This window comes from Cottoperca gobio, chromosome 22 (genome assembly GCF_900634415.1).
Source record: "Cottoperca gobio chromosome 22, fCotGob3.1, whole genome shotgun sequence".
Classification (NCBI taxonomy): domain Eukaryota; kingdom Metazoa; phylum Chordata; class Actinopteri; order Perciformes; family Bovichtidae; genus Cottoperca; species Cottoperca gobio.
In genome coordinates this window covers 18894628-18914967 of record NC_041376.1, presented here as the reverse complement: position 1 = coordinate 18914967, position 20340 = coordinate 18894628, and the positions used below count along the sequence as shown (strand labels likewise).

The following is a 20340-nucleotide window of genomic DNA, read 5'->3' as shown; positions in this document are numbered from 1 at the left end:
CATGTGAGCAGTCATGTGGGACCATAAAGCATATTGTAGTGACTAAGGTGCCGTCGAGCAGCCTCATCTCATTTGTGTAGATTGAATACAATAGGGGAGATGAAAGCCGTCTTGTAGGACACCTGTACAGAAAACATCTCGTTAAGACACACCACACGCTGGTTGCTTATTCTCCTTAAGCAGTCTGTCAGAAATTCTTTAATCCAATGAAAAAGAAAAAAAGAAACACCTTCAACATTCAAATCACACAGCCGCTGCAGAAGCACATGTATTTGCAATATATTCAAAGCTGAATTTAGTTTAGAATCTTGTGACAGCATATAACACTCATCTAGCTGACTGTTCAAACTGTGTTCTTCTTTTCCCTTAAAACCTAAACTGTGGGGGGTGAAGCTGCCAACCCGATGCCATCCAGTACAACAGCCCTGCATTATATAATGTACTTGTCAAGCTTAAAATGTCCAGTTTTTGTTGCTTTGGTGACACTGTCGGGGGGGGGGGAGGGGGGGGCACTGTGATGAAATGACCTTTGACTGATGAATATTCTTAATGGCAGCCTCGCCGTTAAAAAGTGCAAGTGATAATTGGAACAGCGACATTTGATCTCCTCAGTTGAACATTAGAGTGTCAAAAGAGCATCACATGAGAAATCTTCACAAGTTCCCAGTTTCATAAACTCATTCTAGTCCAGTCTGATCGATTCAGGTAGTCCCATTCTATTCAGGACCGGGGTCTGTTTCCTCATATTAACTCTGTATAATGTCTGGAGCGTCAGGTCCGGAGTTTCTCTTTCACACATGTGAAACACAACAGGAGATTGTCCGCTGTGAATTCTCACGCATGGGCTCAGTCGGACATTACACAGATCGAACACTATGGCGCTGGCAGGGTAAAGTACGTTTGATGTCCCGTCGAACTGATTCAGGCATTCAACATTTGCGTTCTCCCACACAGCACCTCCGGGTAATGCTTAGATGATTCCAGGGTTGCAGTGCATGTCTGAAATGGTGTTAAGTCTAACACATAATCTTCACATTTGAATGATGTGTTTTTAGGCAGACGAGAGTGTGAACTGAAGTGCACGAAAACATTGTTACTCTTTTTTACCGTGGCTGGTCATTAATCAGTGACGTCGCTCGTCTCCCTGTTTGGGTGGACTATATTTGAGTTCTACTTATACTCAGGTTTATTCAGATTGTGTCCGGCTGTCCTCGGGTCCTTTGTCATCAGCAGAGGTGGAACAAAGCTAAGTAAGTCTTGTTTCCCACATCATTTGATTGTGTTTGTGGTGGTAGCTAATGTTCAGTGTCAGAGTTAAAGAATGATCCACTTTCACAAGCAGTCGAGCATATTATCCCTCGACCCACCGACCGACCAGCTATCGCTCGCCACGGTACTGTGGGCTGAACAGAGATGATTTGCGAGTGGTGGAAACAGATTTAATAAAATCATAATTACTAAGTCGCCGTCACACACGCATTCTCTTTCTTTTCTCTCTCGCGATCTCTCTATGTCTCTCTCTCAATCGTACCCTCGAGTGTGAAACATAACCTGCACACACGGTTATTACTTTATTTTAATAAACATCTTGATAATACATTAAAAAAGATGCTTAAGCCAGGCTTGCAGAACCCTGGCAGTAGCCACTTTCAGAAAGGAGCCAAGATGTTTGGCGTTATGGACATTATTAAATACCGTATTGATTTTAAAATTCTGCTCCTCACCTTCAAGGCCCTTCACAATCTTGCTCCTTTATACCTCTCTGACCTCCTTCACACCTACACTCCCTCTCGCTCTCTCCGATCTTCCTCTGCCTCCCAACTCACTATTCCCTCTGCTCGCCTGATCACCATGGGGCCTTCAGCCACTCTGCCCCCCGTCTCTGGAACTCTCTCCCACTAAACATCCGCAACATCCACTCTCTCCCCGCATTCAAGTCTGGTTTAAAAACTCATCTTTTTAAATGAGCATATTCTTAATAATTACTCACTTGTTAACTGATTGTTGTTTTCAAGTTGTATTTTTCTCTGTTTGTTTTGTTTTGTTTGTGAATGACTGTCTGACTTTGTTGCTTCTTTTTAACCTTATGTTCTGTACGGTGTCCTTGAGTGCCATGAAAGGCGGCTATAAAATAAAATGTATTATTATTATTATTATTATTATTATTACATTTACGATGATAATGGGGAGAAAACTGCAGGAATTTTGCTAAATTGCAAGCTTGACCTGATCAAGTACAAATCTTTTTTTATTTGCTTTACAGTGAGGAAAATGGTGTTGAAGCCCGAGGTAAGCTGACGACAAATGATGTAAAGCTACATGTTAGCTACATGTGTTGAACACGTTACGTTGAGTGCATCCCCTCAGCCTTTTAGGTGCTGCACAGCTGTAATGTCACATGTATTGTTTTACATCTATAACCACAGAGCATGTACCGGGAGGTTTCATGCTTAATTCTTTGTAGCTCTCATGAAGTAAAGTCGGGGATTTTCTTCTCGGCTCGTTTTTTACGATTGTGTTGAAACCGATGAAGTGTTTGATTGTGCACTGATCCCACTTAAACAATTTGACTATTTCAATAGTTTTGGTCTCTCTTTTGGTGTGTTAGAACCATTTTACCTGCAACAAAAAGCTGTGTAATAATTGTGCACATCTGAATGTAAGGAATGGCTCAGTGTACACCTCCCTCTTTCATGCAATTAGATCAACTGGAAATGATTCCACCCAATGAATGTTTCAGTTAATATGGTCGAGAGGTTTCAAAAATGTTCTTGAGAATATCTTTTGTCCAGAATATGTACCCAATAATAATAATGTACAGTAAGGGGATCTATGTATAATACTGAAGGAAACCCAGAGGTAGACTTATAAAGTTGTCTAGTATGTATTATAGATGGTGAAGTGTGACTTTTGCCAGAGGGTGAACATGTATAGTTAATTTGTTTAGTTGGAAGATATCTTCACACACTGTAGGTGAGCAAAGTGAAAACAGAGATCAAAGCATCAGACAGACACATTGCATAAGGTCTCACCTGCAATTCCCTCCAACACAATCATATACTGTACGTACATCTTGAACAACTGCAAGTACAAAGGTGTTCCATAGTTTCCTGATCGACACATGGCCAATTCAGAGACATTCATCTGATACATATCATTGAAAGGTTTTGTTTGTAGTTCTCTTATTCTGAAGTACAATAAGACTAATGAATCTCTCACTGAATGACTTAAAACAGGGGTGTCAAACATGCGGCCCGGGGGCCAAAACCGGCCCCCCAGAGGGTCCAATCTGGCCCGCGGGATGACTTTGCAAAGTGTAAAAATGAGTTTTGATCATAAAGTAAAGTACTGTTCCAGATACCTGTGACAAAATGTTTTGTGCCTTTGTAGATACACTGTGATCAGTAAGTTGTAACACACATATGTAAATGATAAACTAATACTATTGTTGAAATTGCAACTTTTTTTTCTTACGAAATTTCAGGTTGTTCATAATATTTTGTAAAAAGATAAAATTAGAACATTTTCAGAATGTACTTGTACTTTTTTGCACTAAAACGAAGGGAAACATTTGGAGTTGTCGTCATTTATAGGTTATTATGATATGATTTTACTGGTCCGGCCCACTTGAGATCAAATTGTGCTGCATGTGACCCCTGAACTAAAATGAGTTTGACACCCCTGACTTAAAAGAACAGACGAAGCTCAACAAACACCTGCTGTGGAGAGATTAGACTCACAGAGACAGGATAAGGTCAAGGCTGAGTTTTTGAACATGCTTGGTTCACGATTCACTGCAATTTGACCTGACAGTTGATGATTATCCAGATTTGTCACACTGGCTGGAGGAGTGCTTTCCATGTCGGCAGTGGAGATCACATCCATGGTGTGTGCCTGAGGAGAGGCTGAGTTTGTGTCTTTATGTTGATTCAATGACTTGATTTGCATTACTAATTGAAAGAGACCAGGCTGAATGCACAGACATTAGATATTTAGATGGACACCGGAAACATTCTCTCTTTATTATACGCTGCAAAATCATTTTAAATTGTAAGTATGTCTCTTTAACATTAACGACTAACCAGCAACAAAGTTTGGAGAAAACCAACATTAGCTCATCTCCTTTATCAAGTACTACTGTGTGGGTAGTTTGATCAGATTTGATTGACAGTGCATCAGACAGACAGACACAAGCACTGCCTAATGTTGCTGAGTTGCCTCTCAGGAGTAGCCCCACGCTTCAAATCTGTCACAGACAAAGAATGTCTAATGTCAAATTACGAAAACTGCTTCAAAAGGTCAGAAGTGCTTTTCTTTTAAGATTAAGCTACAATAAAACCCAATACTCTTGATTTAGCCAATTGACCCACCAATCTCCACTGTGAGGGTGACAGGACGACTGCTGGATTGTTTGTGAAGCCCGTGTTTATTCACCCTGAACTGTATGTCAACTTGCCCACTGTTCTCTTTTTTAGGTAGGCTCAATTTCTCCTCAGAAGAAATGCTAATTTTGTAATTTTGTACACACAAAGCACTTGCATCTTTCCATTAACTTTATACTGCTAAGTCTAACATCCCCCTTGCTCTCGGTCCGTACACACATTAAGGCTTGAACTGTGAGCTACATTGAAGTTAGCGACTGTGAATACTTTGGTACGTATTACTGTCACCATGACAAAAAAAAAGATTTCTTTCTTTCTTGTTTTTACGAGATCGTCTTCACGTTATGAAAATATATTTATCTTGTTACTATGACATTTTTTCCTTTTATTACAACACCACTCGTGTATCTCGTTATAGAAACATATCACTATCTCATAAACCTGACCCGATGAGGTGCACACAACAGGCACTAACCGCAGTTTGTGCAAATTAAGCCAATTAACAGGAAATACAGCTATCCCAACCAAGTAGATCCATTCAGAGGCGATACAAATATAAAAATAAACTAGAAACTATTCTGCCCCAAAAGCAAAAAGTGTATTCTGGAGTCTCTCACTCAGTTTCAATATTGTAACATTTAATTAAAAAAACAATGCTATTGCTAAGAGAGCATAGAGCAATTAACTATTTGTGAGTTTGCCACCACACTGTTATTTACATTGTGTGCGGCTGACCAGCGTTCATGTTTCTGCTTTAAGCACAAAAAGAGAGCGAGGAGTTTTTCTGCCTGAGCAAACAGCACAAGTCCCGAAAGTCTTTATTTTCAGTCAGGAAGCAACAAACAAGGTTCCACAGACGTGCCATGAGACACTAGCACCTCTAAATTGTGTGAGACAGCGGCTGCAAACTGTCCCAACTGTTTATAGAGTGTTAGTACCGAGGTATCACAGTTGTGCTTCCAAAGGGAGCGGGTGAAGTACACTTTTCAGACTTGAAAGAAGTGAATCAGAGTGAGATGTTACTTGGCTTGGCACAAAGTGGGACAAAAACATTGAGTTTTGCTGTTGGATCATGAGTTTCTTTTTGCTAAGAAAGAGCCATTCATATCGACTACTCCACTAAGTTTCTCCCTCAATGTTCACTGGAAATGAAGCGCTGCAGCATCATCGACCACGTCTTTCCTTCAGAGCTAAAACATTTCCACAGCTGGAGCACAGAGACACCTTCACAAGCTCCTGTGTCATCATCACCTAATCTTCTTGAAGACGTGGGGTTAGGCGTTCTGTAGCGTTTAATCAAATCTGAATCGTTTCAAAGAATTAATTTGCAGGTAACTAAAAGTTGTAAATGACTACACCTAGAAGATTTAGATCTGTAATGAGCTTTGTTGTCGGAGGCAGAAAACTGTAATTAATGTTCACTGCTCCTGTAAGTGAGAGGAGCTGCATTAAGAATCAAGCATTGATTAAATGTTTCTAACACTGTCTGAGTACAGCTTCCAATACTGACATCTTAATGGATACAAATAGATACGTTATACAATTTGATTTTCCTGCATCTGACATGACATGGTGTTGGTGCACTACAACACGAGACATCATCGTGTGAGGTTAAAGATAACAGCTAAACATTTCATTTGAGTTGCTAAAGAGTTAGTTCTGTGTCAAAGAGCTTTGTTAGTTTTTGATCATATTTAGTCCTCATCCGGTTTTGTTTCTTTGTCATGTTTTAGTTGATTAAATGTCTGGTTTCAGTCAATCTAGTCTAGTTGAAATGTCTTTCTCTAAAGCCCTGCTGTCATTGTTCATTTCATTTACGTAAATAAATGAATCCAAGTCGTCCTGACTGTGCGTGGCGTAACAGGAAAGGGAAAGAAAATAAAGTCGCAGTTAGAGTTCAATTGTTGCCGTCTCACCATAGTTTCGTCGTCATGGAAGAAAAGGTTGTTGACAAACATATTTAGTCATAGTTTGCTAAATGAACAGTTAGCTACAGCTGATATAAATACCAACTTTGCCATTTCAACCGGATAAGTGACAAATATGAAGCCTACTAACGTTACCCGAGTATTGCTCTTAGCTAATATAAAAAAGGGACTATTAAAAAAACTAATCCCAGATTATTTTTGGGTAATCTATTCTGTTCTAATAATCTAATGATTATATTATTATTAATATTATTACTATTAGAATAGATGATTAAATTAGATTTAAATCGTATAATCTATTGTAAATTAATTTAATGAATTACAACAAAGGCACATCCCGTTAAACAGGCAGGAGTCCTCAAAGGAAATAAAGAATAAAAACAAGCAGGTTCTTTAAAACTGGAAGGGTATTGTGCATGCTGACTCACTGACAGATTACTGGTGTCAGGCAGCCCGGGATAGAAGGTACAACAAGAGATTAGTATGCATCGGAACTTAAATACGAACTAAACTGCATCCCACATGGAACCAGCTGTCAGAGCTCAACCAGAAGTAGAAGAGCTGTGTGTAAAAGACAGTTTACATTCCTATATGCTCAAATTGTTTTCTGGTTTGGTTACTTGAGGGTGGCGGTATGCGTACAGTGGTGGTGGTGGTGGAGCAGGGTGTCCACCAGGGCCCTCAACATCTAGCCTCCCTGATAAATATTTTCTTAGGCAAGCCTTTTATTTATCGGACTTCATAGTCTGTACATGGCTGTATTTATTTATGCAAAACTACTAACACACAGCGATTTGACAAACCCTGGTGTTCCTGCGTATCTTTCCACCCTGATGTGAAGACAGTTGACATTTGACTTTCCAGACACTGATAACGTTGAAAAGCAACACACACACACACTTTCTTTGTCTAGATCAATCACGTAACGTCAGTCTTCAAACCTGTAACATACACTATAGCATATAAAACATCTCGCCTTACAGCCCTCTCTAGATAATCACACTTTATTCCATCAGTTCAGTTTCACATTAATAAACACATCATTATGGATTCTATACAGGTTTGGATGGTTGGCGCTGCCTCTGGGCGATAGCAAGACATCACTCCCAATGTTCTGTCTCTGGCTACAGACCGGTGGTTGTTAATGAGTATCAATGATCGTATTTGTACGATCATTTTGCCCTGTGTACGATAATTGCCGTTTTGGTTAGCTTACTATTAGTAGTTTGGTTTTAGTCTCATCTTAATTCATTTCCAGATGAATCTTAGGTCTGTGATTACGCATCTCTTCTCACGTGATTCCCTTCAACGCACGTGGTTAGATTTGTAGGTTTGTCAAAGAGTCGTTTAAATATGTGTCGTGTAAATTTACACATTTACGTATTTGTTCTGGTGGTAATGACTCGTGTACAATCCTTTTCCTCAAAATACGATCATTTCAAGCATTTAGTACGATAGTTTAGCATTTCCAGTCTGGCAACGCTGATGTCAGCCATCAAGGTACATTTAACAACAAATGTGCAAGTTGTAAACTCACAGTTTTATAGTTTTCTCATTGTGGACAACTAATGAGCAGCCTCTTCTTTTCTTTTCTTTTTTAAGGTATGAAATGTACGAGCTGTATGTATGACAAGTACTGGATGCTGACAGGTGTCCCAATTACAACTTTTGTCAAGCTGAACACTTCCATCTGGATCCTTCAAAGATTTTCACATTTTAAAAAGAACACAGAAAAGGAAGAAAAGCAAAACTCATCACTTCAAGTCATTTAAAACTACCCAGGGTTGTGTCACTAGTAAAATAGCTTTAACTGTACAGTTTCTGAAGTTACACAAGCGTCTCCATTTGTCATCTAAAGTTTAGGTTCTCTTTTTAACTCATTATCTTAGAAATCCAGAAGTTCCAAAGTAGTTGCTTTATTTACAACTATCAGAAATAGATGGATTTATTAATAAGTCGACAGGTCTGACTTCCACAGCAAAACTACGAGCACATATATTTTGCCCACTATGAGCTTGCATTTTTGCCAACTTGCACATTTTAGAAATTGTGCCAAAACTGTGACAAAGTTAACTCTTATGCAATGTGGCCTGGCAGCTTTGTTAAAAATATTAATGGACTTTTGGGAAATCCATTTGGAACAGCCCAATGATACAGCCGCACTGATGAGCATCATCCATCATTTTGAATGAGAAAACTTTGTTAATTGTCTGCTAATAAGACTACCACATATACATACACATTTTCATTTATTTCAGGATTAGATTCAGAATTCAGGAAGTTGCTTTGGTGTATAACGGTGCATGCGCAAACACAGCAAGAGAAATTAAAATATAACACAACAGCAGATATTGAAAAAAAACTATTACGTGTACACGAAACATAAATGTGCTTTAAAGGAAATACAAGCATGTGACACATCTTTATGAGAAAATACGTACAGTGTATCTGAATTAAAAGAGAAGCTATTGTGCAGAAATGTGCAAAGGTTGACAGTACGGAGGATGAGGAAGGTCACAAAGACGTCACCAATCTTACATAAGAGTGGTAGCAGCTAAGTAAAGTAAATGTCGTCACAGTTACTGCAGAACAGACCTGGAGTACCTCAAATAGCACCACAACAATAATCATAAAGTTTGGTTTTTATTTAATTGTAGAGGGAAAAGTCAACAGTCATCTAATTTACAGTGATGGATTATATTCATTAATGCAGCAGCATGTCTGCACAAGTTTTGCTTTTAATGAATTTTTGGAAAACAGCAGGAGATTATGATGCAGACGTGCTGGATGAACCTGCAGACAGTGCAAAGAGTTCCATGGGAACATTTCTGTGTCTGCTGAACAACAGGACTTTTTTAAAGTATTTCATAGATGAAATTATTACTTTATATTTTATAACATATTATAGCCGATTATTCTTTAGCATACACCCAGACTTACAAACTCTAAAGTAGTGGAAAAGGTGTACAAAACTAAAAACTAGCTACAAAAATAAATGCTTACCTCAAGTTTTGAGACATATTCGCAATTCGACATTCTCTCCTCCCTCATTCATCCCCCTGACAACATTGATCTACACGATTCGCGTGAGTGACCTGGTTGAAATTAAAAACAGCAATTGAGTTTGCAGCTATACTTTATTGTTATAAGAGATCAATAATCTTGTCTGTAGGGATTCTCCCTGTATCTGCCTATAATTCCAATATCTTTACTCCCCTGTCCACCACACATGCAGCCCATGTGACATCCCTTGATATATGTGTTAGTATGTGTACGTTTACATGTGTGTATGTATGCAGGTATGTGTATATATGTGCATGTATATCATTGTATCTTTCATTTGGTATGTAATTGACGTACTGTTGCCTTATTGCTCCGGGAGAGGGGTCGGTGGGATGGGTTGGGATGGGGCTGGGTTGAGGGAAAGTGGAAATATGATGTTACACTTTTTCATGTGAATAAAAATATTTTGGAAAAAAAAAAAAAAATCTTGTCATTCTTGTGTTTTCTTTATTTTATTTTTACATTTAACTCAAAGTTCTATTGAAAAAGGAGCTTAAAAGGAAAAGTGCAACAGTCCCTTTCTTTCCGAGAGTTAAATGAGAAGAATCCTAAGACTCAATCATAAACACTGTATGAAGGTGCAGCTAGCAGTTTAGCAACAGCCAAGTGTAAATATAAAACATGGCTTTATGGAGACTATGTGCTGAACCTTTTCTGACACATTTTTGTTTTTGAGTTTGGGTTTTTGTATGGATTAAACAAACGAGATATAAGGCGTTAACAACTAAACACTACAGGTGTCCTTTGTTACTCGTTTCCTCTTGTTTCCAGTCTTTTTGCTCGCTTCATATTTAGCGTACTGTGATTATAATCATTATATTATATTCTCATCTAGCTCTTTTCAAGAGAGCAAACTAGTGCTTTTCCCAAAATGTCAAAACTATTCCATCAAAGTATATAATTCATAAAAAAATTACAAATTGGTTTATATGTTTGCCAACAATTGAGCCATTGAACAGCGCTAACCATTTAGCAGCAGCGATTTCCATTCTTACTTCACGCAGCCAGAGTCGGTGTAGACGGACGATTATAAATCAGACTTTGCCACCAACAGTCTGTTAATGGTCATTTGAAAGCACAATTGGCGGCAGTTAAGCGAATCCTCAGCAAATAATTGGAGACGGCACGGAACATGGCACATACTGCTGGTAGAAAACATCAGCAGCAAATATCAGATCAAATTTGTGGTTAATTAATTAAGTAACATTAAGCCTATGACTGAAGCGTGTTATCTTTTCTGCCTTTATTTGATCAACAAACTAAACTTGTTTGTCATGAGGCAAGATCAAGTCAAATGATATATTGTTGAATGATCCGATTAGTTTGGTGAACTGGTTGGTAAGGAAAAGACAGGCTGACGATGGTCATGATGAAGCTGAGGGTAGTTGGGTGAGGGGAGGTGGGCATTTTGGAGAGAGGAGGAAGAAGCAAGATATATTGTTGCGGCAAAATAAAAAACTCCTGCACCACTGTTGGAAAAAATCCAAGAGGAAACACTGACTGAGCATTATATATGTGACTGAACAGAGAAATGTAAAGAAGGATAATGTAACTGTAAAATGTCAGGGTTCAGTTCTTCATGGCTAACATGGTTGTTTGATGTTTCTATATCACTAATCCTGTTTAGAAATGAAGGTACATGACTTTATAGTGTATGTATTAAGTAGAGCATTTCCCTTATGCGTCAGTCAATCCACTGTATGCTGTACGTCAATGTCCTGGAAGGTCCAGAAACTGAAGGCAGGTCGGAGCTGTCCTCACAGAAATGTGCTATTGTATGTTCTGCAATTATCCTGGTTCAATCTTCCACTCAGAGTGGCTCCAAAGGGAATCAAAGCCACTAGATGTATTGCCTGATGCATTATTATACCTTCCTTGTTTGAATAGGCTCGTCTCGCAGAGCTGTCCTGCTCAAATAGCAGCACGTGTCCCCAAATCCGTGCAGCATGTGAGATTATTGCATGTGGAGTGAGAGATGAATCATGAGATGAAGGGAACTCCCAACTAGTCTGCTCCGTACATTCTCTAATGTCAATATATTTTCTTTTTCTTATGAGGGTATAATGCACAGGCTTATGTTGTTTTCGCCCTCTCATACAAACACAATCAACTACGCAGTAACAGTGAGGAGTTATGTACGAGTGTGGATTGGGTGTTCTTATGTTGCCGCTAAGGGAGGAGTAATTTGGGGTGAATGGAGGTTTGGAGCAACTAATCTGGGACTATGAATATTTCCAACGTTCTTTAATTGTCATTTCAAGGACGAATCTCACTTAGACAACGGGGAAAAACAATTATTGCTTTTAGTGTATTTTTAAAGTGCAGTTGTATAAGTGGAAAGGAAAATGTCCACAACAATCCACGATCAGCTGGTGAAAGGGACATAGCAGATTGCTTTATATCTCACTGGGAAATGAATGGGGACATTAAAATGCATAAGTTTCCTGCCTCGAATCTAAATAAGAATGCTAATGAAACGCTGTGGGTATTAATAATGCAGAAGACGAGTTTCCTTTTATTTGCCAAGGAAACATTTGAAGAAAGGTTCTAAACAGTGACAGCGCATGTTTTGATGCATCATGATTTATAACACAACATATCCTCTTGACACTTTAAAAATTAAAAACACCATCTAATTAAGACATTAATTACAGCCTGGTTTTGTAGTTAGTTGAATTATGGAATGTGACTGTGCATAATACTGTATTATATATGTATCTTTGCACTTCCTACAGGGACTAATTATACGTTTTTAAAAAGACTAATTTATGATATAACACTGGAGTGTGCCCTTTGGCCCACTTCACATCTCTCATGGGTTCCTCCACTTCCTGTCATTAGTTCATCTGCCTTAAAATAATTAAAAGTGAAACTGTGGAGCCATTTGACAGGAAAAGATGTCATTATATTTATATATAATTATATATATATAATTGTATATATATATATATATATATATATATATATATATATATATACACACACACACACACATATATATATATATATATAAAAAATATATATATATATATATATGTATATAGTACAAAACAGTTAATAAGGAGGAAATGCTTGGAGGAATGTCCCTAAATGACACTATTCATTTTGAAGGGCTGACTCCAATGACAGGAGGAAGATTTTATATTGTTATGGCAATGAAAGAGACTAAATATTATCTGAGTAGCTCTAGGAAAAAATGACAAGTTGAAAGAGAATACATGTTTACGGTCCAACAGGAGTGATTTGGTTCAAATATGATTGACTCCCTGAATACAAAAGCATAGACTTTCACACTCCACTGGGGTATAATTACACTTCTGCTGCTGCTGCCAAGAGACATCCTCAGGCGTGTGACCACAAGGGGCTGGACATTTTATACAACTTTACATGTCACTTGTTTTCTATGCCTTAAGAAAGGGACAAGGGTTTGATTGTCTGATAATCACACTGCATCACAGTGTATTTAATCCCATTTGTAGGTTTGGGTTGTCCTTGCTGCTCGTTCCCCTCGGTAAAGGTTATGTTGACCAACAAGTCAATATCCCCAACAGTAGGTGCAATCCTGTAAAGCTGTGTGTGAATAATTATCCACCATTGTAAATATTTTAGTGTCAGGACTGTTTAGCATTTCTGCTCGGAGGACATTGTCATGTTTAGTTCTCAGGAGGAGTGCAGATGAGAAATTGTTACATCGGCAACACATGGTTAATTTAAGTTTGAGTTACATCCTGGAATCCAAACTTGCAATAAGCCGGTTGCACCAGCTGCTTGTTAGTGTAGCCGGGTTTTAAAGGGAGGCTCATCACTAAATTAAAAACGGGTTGCATCCAGTGTTGCCAGATTCTACTGACAAGTATCCCAATCACAGCGTAGAACCCTCCAAATTGTCATTAACCTCTTACCGTGTGGACGGCCTCCCGCGGTCCACACCAGGAGTTTTATTTTGCCATGTGTTGTGTACAGTCCACCATGCTAGATATGGTATCCATGCCACATCTTTTTAGAAAGCTTAGAATCTCATCTATTTAGATTTAGAGATCACAATCACAACAGCAGGTACAATCAGTGCCTCAAAATAGCAATTAAACTCAAAAATAAAAATCATGACTTTGAGCCAACTCACCTATGAAGCCTCATAATAATCCTGTAATCAGTAATAATCCAAAAAAACAATACTGTGTCATTGCCAAAGGTCCAAATGATCGTTTCCCGTAAAAAGATATTGATCGCCAACATCTTCACGTCCATAAAAGCCCATGAACAGCTGTTGCAATCTTTGAAATCAGCTGATCGATGTGTGAGATATTTTGTTTAGACCAAACTCTTAGCGTTCGATTGAAACTTCATTTGAGCCAATCGGAGCTTCCATGCGTTATCTACAGCCATCAATAGCCAATCAGTATTAACTTGATAAGGAAGTGCCAACCCCTCTTCTTTTGTTTACAGACCGAGCCAATAGCAACAGTCTCCCGATGACTGGCGTATCGTGTAGCTAATGAAACGCTGAGAAATGTGATGCGGTACTTTGATGGTTTATTTTTTACAAATGTTTTTTTTTTTTGTAAAATTGTATTTATTATATTCAAGTTCATAAATAAATACAAAAAAAAACACAAATAAATTGCAAAAAATGTGTTTATACTTCACTTACTGTCATTACTACTGACAGGGAAATATGGGTAAATAATAGTTATTTGTGAGCAAAACAAATAATATTTTATTAATAAATATTATAATATCTTCAAATTGCAGTTTGGTGTTACTCTTAGAAAAACCTGTTTAATATGTTGTGTTTTTTTGTTTTTGTTCTGAAATTTGAACCTGAACTTCATAACACTTGGTGCTATGTTTCTATTGTGTTTTCCAGCTCTCACCCACCAGCTATAGACATCTTCAGGCATCTTTTTCAACAAGAAAATTCAGACGGAGTTTATTTCCTTCAAATGTAGTATATTCAGACCACTATAACTCAGTGCCAGAAACACTTGGAGTAATTCTGACTGTTTTGCAAGAATGAAGAGAGTTATTTTTTGAATGAGATCAAAACCATGCATATGGTGCAAATGGTTGAAGAGCAGCTTTTAATTTACTTTGGGTATGTTGTTTGTAGGTATTTTTGGGTAAATTCCCCCACCCTGTAATATTCATTTTGGACACTCACACTCAGCTTTAAACCCCCAGTTACAATAATGGAAAAATGTTTAATAGAAGCCATAAATTAGTTGTCATTATGAAGTAAATGTTGCACAAGAAATGGCACCATCGGCGTTTAGATTGGTTCCCTAAAAACAGGGCTGTGTATTGGCAACAATCTGGCGATACAATACGCATCACGACATGAGGGTTATATTATTGCGACATATTGCGTTACTGTTATTTATTTATTTTTATCTAATTTTAGGAAACTGTCATAGTATAAAAAACACATCCATAAAACCTGAGTAAAAAAGGTTTACTTTTGTTCAGAGCCCCTGGTACTAAAATCTTTGCAACCAGCGCCATATCAATTCACACAACAGTATGTACAGGTAAATAAGTAAGTAAACTACATTTTTGCTAAGACATTTCTTAAGTTTGAATGGTGCAACAATTTAGTTAAATCACTCATTTGAAACCAGCTAGTTGATACTAAGAATTTAAGAAGGACCACACACACAAACACACACACACCACACACCACACACACACACACACACACACACACACACACACACACACACACACACACACACACAAACACACCAGGAGGGAATGTGTCTGCAGGAATTTACATAGTGCAGTTTAAAGTCCTCACGAGGAAAAATACAGCTTCAACTAAGACGGGGATGTAGTCTCTCCTAACACGGGGAGGCAGGTAAACACCCTGCAAACGCTGCCTGTCCGTCACAGCACTAATATACCCTGACATTCAATACAAACACAGACTCATGCACAAACTGTACACACCGACCTTGCTGCTTGTGTTTGGACCGGAACAACCAGTCTACTGTATCTTGACGACTACCTTCAACACAAACCTTTGATTACTTACTTCTGCTGTGACCTGGATTACACAGAATCCTCACACTAATCACTATTCAGTAACTTGATCAATAGAGACATCTAATATTTGTTGATATGCACACAGTGTACCGTGGTAAAAAAAAGGAGATGTGTGCCTCTACAGCCCTTTAATCTCATATATCAGTGATTGCTAATTAATAAGCTATATTAGTGTATCTGCATGTTTCAAAAAGCAACATTTTTAAAGCGCTGGTTTGATTAAAAGGCCACGTGTAAGGATTTCTGATTACAGCTGTTTTAAGGACCTGCAAAATATTGAGTTTACTTCCTGTGGAACCACGATGACGTTTGCGCTTAACACGCTGAAACTGCACACAAGGTGATCACCATTATGCATCATGCAGACATTCCTGTGTTTGTGTGAGAGAGAGCATTTTTCAACAGGAAAACTCTGCTTACTGTGTACATTTAGCTATCAGTCAGTGGTAGTGGAGAGTGGAAAATGTGTGAAAACTGTGCACACTCTAAGCAAAATTAAGCTGCAGACTTGTGCCCCTTGAGGCTCAGGTATCTGGTTTTAAAAGCAAATGCTTCGTGAACGGAAAGTGCCCACAAAGCAGGACTCCAGGGACTGATGATATTAAAAGGTGCTATGTGTCCAGTGGAGGCAATAACCGGCCGACTGCTGAATACCATGCAGCATATGATGGCTGGTGTTTAGCCAAGGAGGATGGATTTTAGACAACATATGATATGTGTTGGTTTTTACTTTAGGCAGCTGACGGAGAATATGAAAGGCTGTCAAAATCATTTGTTTTCTTGTTCAAGTAGCCTCACCACAATGGCAAATTAGACATGAAGCACTTAATAAAGCTCAGTACACGTCTGTGACTAACAAAAGACAATAATTGTAATAACAGTCATAATACAGCCTAATTATTGCAGCAGTAGGCCACTTTACAAGCAGCCTTCCATCTGCCACTTATTGAAACTGAGATATATTCTGATAACACATATAGCCTACAGATAAATAAGCTACTGGTAATCAAAAATACCTCAAAATTAAGAACCGTCGACAAAATGCAAAGTTATAATAGTTAAACTACTGTGTGTTTACTAGTGTTTGTGTGTCTGTATATAACGAATGCTGTAACCAAAACTGACATAAAACGCACCGTTTCATCATCAGGGAGGAACGTCACATCAGCCTGCACTGACATATTCAGTAGTTCAATGTGTACTTGCTTACCACTAAAATGGCATGCCTCGTACAGCAGGACAAATGGGCTTTGGGAAATGAGCATGGTCTTTTGGTTGATTCGGCATGTACATAATATTAAATAATAAACGAAGCACTGCCGCATTTCAATGAAATATGTTCCAAACTTGTAGTGATGCGCACATAATTCGCTCCTACATTTGACGACAGTGTGGTAGAGTACTGCGAAATGTTATTGGTAAAAGTTATATGTTTGTTAAAGTACGAGAATAATAGTTTGCTAAATGTATGCCGAAATGTGCATATTCTGCTATGTATTTGTATATAGTTTTATTTCAAAGCATTCTCACTATCTACAAGTATTTATAAGCAAGGAAACACTAAATAGTCTTTTTTTAAAGGTAGTCTGTACATCAAAGCTAAAACAGCGCGTGTGCTCTTTAGAACTGTGCCCCTACACTTAGCACATCTCACGTGAATAGGGAGAACTGCACTGTGATTTAAGTTGATTAAATGAATAGGTTTACTTGCCGAAGTTGGAACCAAAAGGCTGGCGGGTCGCTCGATCAGCTCAGGTTGCTGTTTCCCGGTCACATTCATTTCCCATAAAACCGCTTTCTCTGTCCGCTGACTTCGACGAGAGTGCCTCAAGTCATTTACCCAGCAATTGACTCCAAGTGTTATTCGCCGGCGTCCCGTTCAACGACGGAGGCAGACTGAGAAACCATGCCTGTAAGCTCTAGCTTTTTTTAAGGTGCCTATATCCTGCAATTAGAACAAATGTTCCTGCTGCAGGGGAAAATATGTGACGGCAATTGTTGCTTATTTGTCTACGGCTCAGCCCTAACTGTCGGCACACAGTGGCTCCTCTGCTGCTGCTCATCAGTCTGCATGTCTCTCCACCTGCTGCCTGTCCTATTAACCATTCCTGCGTCAAAGCACAGGACATTAACCCATTCACCTGTATTTAAATCTGGAACGAAATGGCGTTTAAAAATCAGCATAAATCAAATATTTATGATTTATGTATCTCTAATTAGTGCAGTAGTAGTGGGCAAGCCTATATCACAATCACTACCTCTGCCTCTGGTCTCACCGAGATACAAAACAACAATGTGAAAATCAATATAAAGCTAGAACTCTGTACTTCAACTCTGTGCCAGCTTCCCTGAGCGTGTTAAATCTTCATACTGGCACAAATTAATTTCTGTGGGCCTTGCTCATTTTCCTGGAGGAGGAGGAGAGATGGTTCGGAGATGATTTTGTGAGCCAGTCACCACTAACTCCTCACAGCCGGCCTGAGGGAGCTGGGGCTGTCAGAACCAGACTTACTCTGGGTTTTAGTGCTATAGGTTGGTTTATACCCCATCCAATAACCATCACTCTGTCAGGAGCAATAGAGGTTATAAATAGAGCCTCTCAAACACCCTAAGTGCAAGCAGTACCTGACAGATGGCTTTACTTTGTATGATTGCATGCCTTTAATCTGTGACACACTTCTACTTGCTCTTTTTTAATGATCAGGATTAGTGCTTTATGTGCATCTGGGCAGGTACAATGATGGACTGCTACAGAGCACAGCAAAGTATGCAAAGGTATCATCAGAGGGAGGGATTGTTTGGGAAGCTCCTGTAGCTTCAAACTTCAATGACCGCTCGATATGTTACTGTCAAATCTGATGGGATGATGTGCTAACGCTGTTTTGGACTTTCACAAAATGGATTCTCCAACGTATTGTTGAGCAGGCCCTGTGATCTTCAGTATACAGCCTGGAGTTTTAGTTAAATAAACATTTCTAGAGGCAGAGCAGAGCCGCAAAGTACAAACAGACTCAGTTTGAAAGAGCTCAAAAGTCAAAGCGAGAAGAAAATATATTTTGTGATAAACTATAGAAGTATGCCTTTTTAACTTATTGCCTGTAGCGTTGTTAATAGTACTTATGTAGTTCTCAAACTGTACTTATCCTCAAAAGAAACTGAGGCTGCTATGGTAACACACAGTAGTTGCCAGTAGTTATTAAATGCATTCAGTTCGGTTGCCTTTTTAAAGCCTACTCCAAGTAAGTTGGACAAAGCTAGCTGTTCCCGACCGGTCTGTATGCTAAGGTCAGCTGGCGTACCATGAGGGTGGTATCCATCTTCTTATCGAACTCTCGGCAAAATAAAGGACAGAGCCTATTTTCTTACCCATTTAAAGTATATGGGCTGTTTGCTTAAATAAATGTATGTAAACGTTTTCTAATAGTGTTAATATTTATCAAATTTGACAATAAAAGGACAGAATAATCTTACTTTCTTAAATGCTGAGTGTTGCTGTACAGACCCCCCAAAATGAACAGGAACTTTACTGATAGGTTACCAGAACTATTACATCTTGTTTTGCCTTTCTAAACTTCTGGATTATAAAGGAATAGTTTGGATTGTGTAAGATATTTAGAATATTCTCACCACTCTACCTTGCTGTCAGACAGCCCTTTCTGACAGGTGTCTCTGCTCTCTTCAACAGCACCAGACTCCATTGACAAAAACAGTCATGTTACCTTGCAGAACACAGGAGCTGCTGACCGCTGCCTCGATCGGTTAGTTAGTTTGTGTTATTGTGTGGCTTTGGTGTTTTAAAGGGTTTCTTTGGATCCACCACAGTTGGTTAGTTTGGACAGTAACTCCTGAGTTCAGCAAGCAAAGTAAAATGACTGTTTTTATTGAAGGAGTCTGGTGGCTTTGAAGAGAGAACGGCTTCCATGTCATTCATGCGGTAACTCCTGTTTGTTTCTTCACTGACTATAGATAAGTACCTTATACAACCCCACTTCCAAATACACAAACCTTCTCTTTAATAGTTGTGTTCTAGTTCTAGCATATATGTAACTGATATTTAGCATTAGGTACATATATGCTAAAGCTCAAACTTTCAAAAGGTAGAAAGATGTCTGTATTTCACCCCTAAGCTTTCAGAATCCCCTTATCATGAAGGGAAATGATATTCCAGTGTGATACAGTTCTAGCATCTGGTTTCAGCTCTACTGAGTGGAGAGAAATAGACTTTCACATGTCCGAGCATCAATCAGTTATTTTTTTAAAGCTCTATCGGCTGCGAACGTATCGCTCTGGATCTCTTGCTTGCATCTTTAACTTCTGTGAGGCTTTGAAAACCTTGTGTGAAAGCTTCAAAGTGACTTTTCTTCCTCTGATATAATATTTAAATAAATGCTCACTTTTTCTGTGGTTGTGTTTTAAATACCAGTCTCTCTTTCTAGGACTGTTTCTGGTGTTGAAAATAAGAGTTATTGTTAAGCCGTTTCTCAGGAGGATCCAGTGTCTGCTGCGGCGACGTGTTGTCAATCAATCAATCAATAAACTTTATTGTCATTTCGAGCTATACAATGTACAATTCAAATGAAAAGCTTACTGTAAAAGTGACTAGTGAGTAAGATGTCATAAATGATGCAGAAATATAAAATAAAATGTGTACTTAAAATATTAATGTACTATATATAAATAATATATATACACTGTATAACATATATACATTTAAGAGTTCTTAGAGTGGAGTTCACATCACATTGCTCAGGAGAAGAAGTTATTTCTGGTTCAACAGTCTGATGGTTTGGGGAAAGAAACTGCAGAATCTGGTAGTTCTGCTCTTTATGCTGCGGAACCTCTTGCCAGAGGGTAGCAGGAAGAACAGGCCGTGGTGGGGTGAGTGGGGTCTTGTTGTTCACACTAAATTCTGAAAGGGATGTTTG

General features: G+C 38.6%; 1 protein-coding gene across 2 annotated transcripts in view; it reads right to left on the bottom strand.

Annotated features, from left to right (window-relative positions):
• Nucleotides 1–17456, bottom strand: part of sntg2 (syntrophin, gamma 2) — a 103921-nt gene extending 86465 nt beyond the window's left edge. For both annotated transcript variants that reach the window (XM_029460734.1, XM_029460735.1), the window contains exon 1: nucleotides 17127–17456. In XM_029460734.1, coding sequence (XP_029316594.1) covers nucleotides 17127–17195 — 69 coding nt within the window. In that variant the 5' untranslated portion in view covers nucleotides 17196–17456. The remainder of the gene's footprint in view (nucleotides 1–17126) is intronic.
• Between the last annotated feature and the right edge of the window lie 2884 nt (nucleotides 17457–20340).